Consider the following 4,923-nt stretch of genomic DNA (forward strand, 5'->3'; position numbering starts at 1 on the left):
AAAGCCTTTGCCAGCAACCTCCCGACCCTGAGTGTGGCCAAGGCCGCTTGCTCCGGGCCGGGGAAGTCCTCCGGGCTGCAGGTAAGGGGTCCTCAGAGCAGGGGCAGGGCAGGACAGGAAAAAAGGGAGCCAGGCAGGGGGCCGGCAGGGGCAGGGAGACGGCAAGCAGGACAGTGACAGGCCGGGAGCAGGACGGTCAGGCAGACAGCAGCCAGGGCAGTTGGGAAGGCCGGCAGGAGAGGCCGTGGGCAGGTGGGCAGGCAGGCGGGCACCGGGCAGCTGGGCGACAAGAAGAGACACAGCCCGATGAGACTCCGAGACAGTCGGGGGGACATGAGACGGAGGAGGGCAGGGCCCTGTTGGGTTGTCAGCTGAGGGCAGGAGAGGCGGGGATGGGGAGACCCCACAGACAGTGGCCAGTCACGGGATGGCAGAGCCAGCTGCAGAGGTCGGGGAGTGAGGGGGGCGGGGAGCCGAGGCCGGGAGAGGCTCAGGGGAGACACCAGCAAGGCCGGATGAGGGGCTGGAGGGGAGACGCAGGAAGGGGGCAATCGAGGTGAGATTCGGGGGCCCAGCTGGGGTGCGGGGCGAGACTGCAGATCGGAGTCAGATGCTCGACACTGCCAGCGGAGATGGCCGACCAGCGACGGGGAACACGGGGGCCAGAGGCCCACCCTGGCGGGGCGGGGGGCCCAGGTGGAAAGTGCCCAGGGCCTGTCAGCCTCGCCTCCCTGATCTGCAGCTCCAGGTCTCCCTGCAGGTGTCATCTGACAGGCAGGAGGTCTCATGGCTCAGGCTGGGACCTCATCCGCCCAAGACGTCCCGAGACTGGAAGGAGAAAGCCAGGCAGGGCGCTGAGGGAGCCTCCTCTGCTGCCGCAGTCCCTCACTCGCCCCTTTCTCTCTCCCCAGTATGAGAGCAAGTTGAGCAGCCTGAAGAAGCCGCCGACGCTGCAGCCCAGCAAGGAAGCCTGGTGAGCCCAGCCCCGCCCGGCGCCCAGAGCCCCCTTCTGAATGGGTGGGGAGGCTGACTCCAGCCCGGCCCCATCTCCCCTTAGCTGTGGTTTCCCTCGGGGCCCTCATCTCCCCCTGTGGAAATGGGGGAGGGGTGAGAGTGGTGGTGGTCGGGCACTGGAGGTGAGGATTTCACGGTACCACCAGCCACTGGCTTCCAGAGGGCAGCAGTGTGGGCTCTCTGGCTATGCTGCGTTTCACTGGGCGGGTGAAGGGTGGGCGAATGGAACTGAGTGACTGACAGATGGGTGTTTGGGTGACTGGTGGCTGGACGGGTGCATGTTATGAGGGGCCAAAGGCGTAGGCACAGAGGAGGATGCACCGGTGGGTGGGCAGGGGGCGTGGGGGTAGTGGGCAGCAGTGGATGGTTGGTGGATGGTGTGGGTAGTGGGCAGTGGGTGGTGGATGGGGGTGTGGGTGGTGGACAGCAGTTGGCAGATGGGTTGTGGAGTGGTGGACAACAAGTGGGTGGTGGGTGTGGGGTGGTGGACGGCGTGTGGTGGATGGTGGACGGGGTGGTAGCGGGTGGTAGATGGGGTGGTGGGTGGCGGGTGTGGGGTGGTGGACAGGAAGTGTAGGGGGAGGACAGCAGTTGGTGGGCAGAGGCGTAGGGTAGTGGGTGGTGGGCTGTGGACGGAGGGTGTGGGATGGTGGACAGTAGGTGGTAGTCGGGGGGGGATGATGGACAGTAGGTGGTAGACGGGGTGGGATGGTGGACAGTAGGTGGTAGTCGGGGGGGGATGATGGACAGTAGGTGGTAGACGGGGTGGGATGGTGGACAGTAGGTGGTAGTCGGGGGGGGATGATGGACAGTAGGTGGTAGACGGGGTGGGATGGTGGACAGTAGGTGGTAGTCGGGGGGGGATGATGGACAGTAGGTGGTAGACGGGGTGGGATGGTGGACAGTAGGTGGTAGTCGGGGGGGGATGATGGACAGTAGGTGGTAGACGGGGTGGGATGGTGGACAGTAGGTGGTAGTCGGGGGGGGATGATGGACAGTAGGTGGTAGACGGGGTGGGATGGTGGACAGTAGGTGGTAGTCGGGGGGGGATGATGGACAGTAGGTGGTAGACGGGGTGGGATGGTGGACAGTAGGTGGTAGTCGGGGGGGGATGATGGACAGTAGGTGGTAGACGGGGTGGGATGGTGGACAGTAGGTGGTAGTCGGGGGGGGATGATGGACAGTAGGTGGTAGACGGGGTGGGATGGTGGACAGTAGGTGGTAGTCGGGGGGGGATGATGGACAGTAGGTGGTAGACGGGGTGGGATGGTGGACAGTAGGTGGTAGTCGGGGGGGGATGATGGACAGTAGGTGGTAGACGGGGTGGGATGGTGGACAGTAGGTGGTAGTCGGGGGGGGATGATGGACAGTAGGTGGTAGACGGGGTGGGATGGTGGACAGTAGGTGGTAGTCGGGGGGGGATGATGGACAGTAGGTGGTAGACGGGGTGGGATGGTGGACAGTAGGTGGTAGTCGGGGGGGGATGATGGACAGTAGGTGGTAGACGGGGTGGGATGGTGGACAGTAGGTGGTAGTCGGGGGGGGATGATGGACAGTAGGTGGTAGACGGGGTGGGATGGTGGACAGTAGGTGGTAGTCGGGGGGGGATGATGGACAGTAGGTGGTAGACGGGGTGGGATGGTGGACAGTAGGTGGTAGTCGGGGGGGGATGATGGACAGTAGGTGGTAGACGGGGTGGGATGGTGGACAGTAGGTGGTAGTCGGGGGGGGATGATGGACAGTAGGTGGTAGACGGGGTGGGATGGTGGACAGTAGGTGGTAGTCGGGGGGGGATGATGGACAGTAGGTGGTAGACGGGGTGGGATGGTGGACAGTAGGTGGTAGTCGGGGGGGGATGATGGACAGTAGGTGGTAGACGGGGTGGGATGGTGGACAGTAGGTGGTAGTCGGGGGGGGATGATGGACAGTAGGTGGTAGACGGGGTGGGATGGTGGACAGTAGGTGGTAGTCGGGGGGGGATGATGGACAGTAGGTGGTAGACGGGGTGGGATGGTGGACAGTAGGTGGTAGTCGGGGGGGGATGATGGACAGTAGGTGGTAGACGGGGTGGGATGGTGGACAGTAGGTGGTAGTCGGGGGGGGATGATGGACAGTAGGTGGTAGACGGGGTGGGATGGTGGACAGTAGGTGGTAGTCGGGGGGGGATGATGGACAGTAGGTGGTAGACGGGGTGGGATGGTGGACAGTAGGTGGTAGTCGGGGGGGGATGATGGACAGTAGGTGGTAGACGGGGTGGGATGGTGGACAGTAGGTGGTAGTCGGGGGGGGATGATGGACAGTAGGTGGTAGACGGGGTGGGATGGTGGACAGTAGGTGGTAGTCGGGGGGGGATGATGGACAGTAGGTGGTAGACGGGGTGGGATGGTGGACAGTAGGTGGTAGTCGGGGGGGGATGATGGACAGTAGGTGGTAGACGGGGTGGGATGGTGGACAGTAGGTGGTAGTCGGGGGGGGATGATGGACAGTAGGTGGTAGACGGGGTGGGATGGTGGACAGTAGGTGGTAGTCGGGGGGGGATGATGGACAGTAGGTGGTAGACGGGGTGGGATGGTGGACAGTAGGTGGTAGTCGGGGGGGGATGATGGACAGTAGGTGGTAGACGGGGTGGGATGGTGGACAGTAGGTGGTAGTCGGGGGGGGATGATGGACAGTAGGTGGTAGACGGGGTGGGATGGTGGACAGTAGGTGGTAGTCGGGGGGGGATGATGGACAGTAGGTGGTAGACGGGGTGGGATGGTGGACAGTAGGTGGTAGTCGGGGGGGGATGATGGACAGTAGGTGGTAGACGGGGTGGGATGGTGGACAGTAGGTGGTAGTCGGGGGGGGATGATGGACAGTAGGTGGTAGACGGGGTGGGATGGTGGACAGTAGGTGGTAGTCGGGGGGGGATGATGGACAGTAGGTGGTAGACGGGGTGGGATGGTGGACAGTAGGTGGTAGTCGGGGGGGGATGATGGACAGTAGGTGGTAGACGGGGTGGGATGGTGGACAGTAGGTGGTAGTCGGGGGGGGATGATGGACAGTAGGTGGTAGACGGGGTGGGATGGTGGACAGTAGGTGGTAGTCGGGGGGGGATGATGGACAGTAGGTGGTAGACGGGGTGGGATGGTGGACAGTAGGTGGTAGTCGGGGGGGGATGATGGACAGTAGGTGGTAGACGGGGTGGGATGGTGGACAGTAGGTGGTAGTCGGGGGGGGATGATGGACAGTAGGTGGTAGACGGGGTGGGATGGTGGACAGTAGGTGGTAGTCGGGGGGGGATGATGGACAGTAGGTGGTAGACGGGGTGGGATGGTGGACAGTAGGTGGTAGTCGGGGGGGGATGATGGACAGTAGGTGGTAGACGGGGTGGGATGGTGGACAGTAGGTGGTAGTCGGGGGGGGATGATGGACAGTAGGTGGTAGACGGGGTGGGATGGTGGACAGTAGGTGGTAGTCGGGGGGGGATGATGGACAGTAGGTGGTAGACGGGGTGGGATGGTGGACAGTAGGTGGTAGTCGGGGGGGGATGATGGACAGTAGGTGGTAGACGGGGTGGGATGGTGGACAGTAGGTGGTAGTCGGGGGGGGATGATGGACAGTAGGTGGTAGACGGGGTGGGATGGTGGACAGTAGGTGGTAGTCGGGGGGGGATGATGGACAGTAGGTGGTAGACGGGGTGGGATGGTGGACAGTAGGTGGTAGTCGGGGGGGGATGATGGACAGTAGGTGGTAGACGGGGTGGGATGGTGGACAGTAGGTGGTAGTCGGGGGGGGATGATGGACAGTAGGTGGTAGACGGTGTGGGATGGTGGACAGTAGGCGGTAGGCAGGGGTTGTGGGATCGTGGGCGGCGGTGGTGGATTTGGGATGTGGGGCAGTGGACGGCAGGGGGCGGTGCGGGCTCAC

At 63.2% G+C, this 4,923-nt stretch overlaps 1 protein-coding gene across 1 annotated transcript in view; it reads left to right on the forward strand.

The window, feature by feature from the left end:
• LOC102476398 (BRD4-interacting chromatin-remodeling complex-associated protein-like) overlaps nt 1-4,923 on the forward strand; it is a gene marked incomplete at its 5' end in the record, with an annotated part of 18,932 nt that overhangs the window by 1,063 nt on the left and 12,946 nt on the right. The window contains 2 exon segments of the mRNA XM_027767301.1: nt 5-81; nt 912-973. Coding sequence (XP_027623102.1) covers nt 5-81; nt 912-973 — 139 coding nt within the window.

This window comes from Tupaia chinensis, unplaced genomic scaffold (genome assembly GCF_000334495.1).
Source record: "Tupaia chinensis unplaced genomic scaffold, TupChi_1.0 Scaffold000067_2, whole genome shotgun sequence".
Classification (NCBI taxonomy): Eukaryota; Metazoa; Chordata; class Mammalia; order Scandentia; family Tupaiidae; genus Tupaia; species Tupaia belangeri.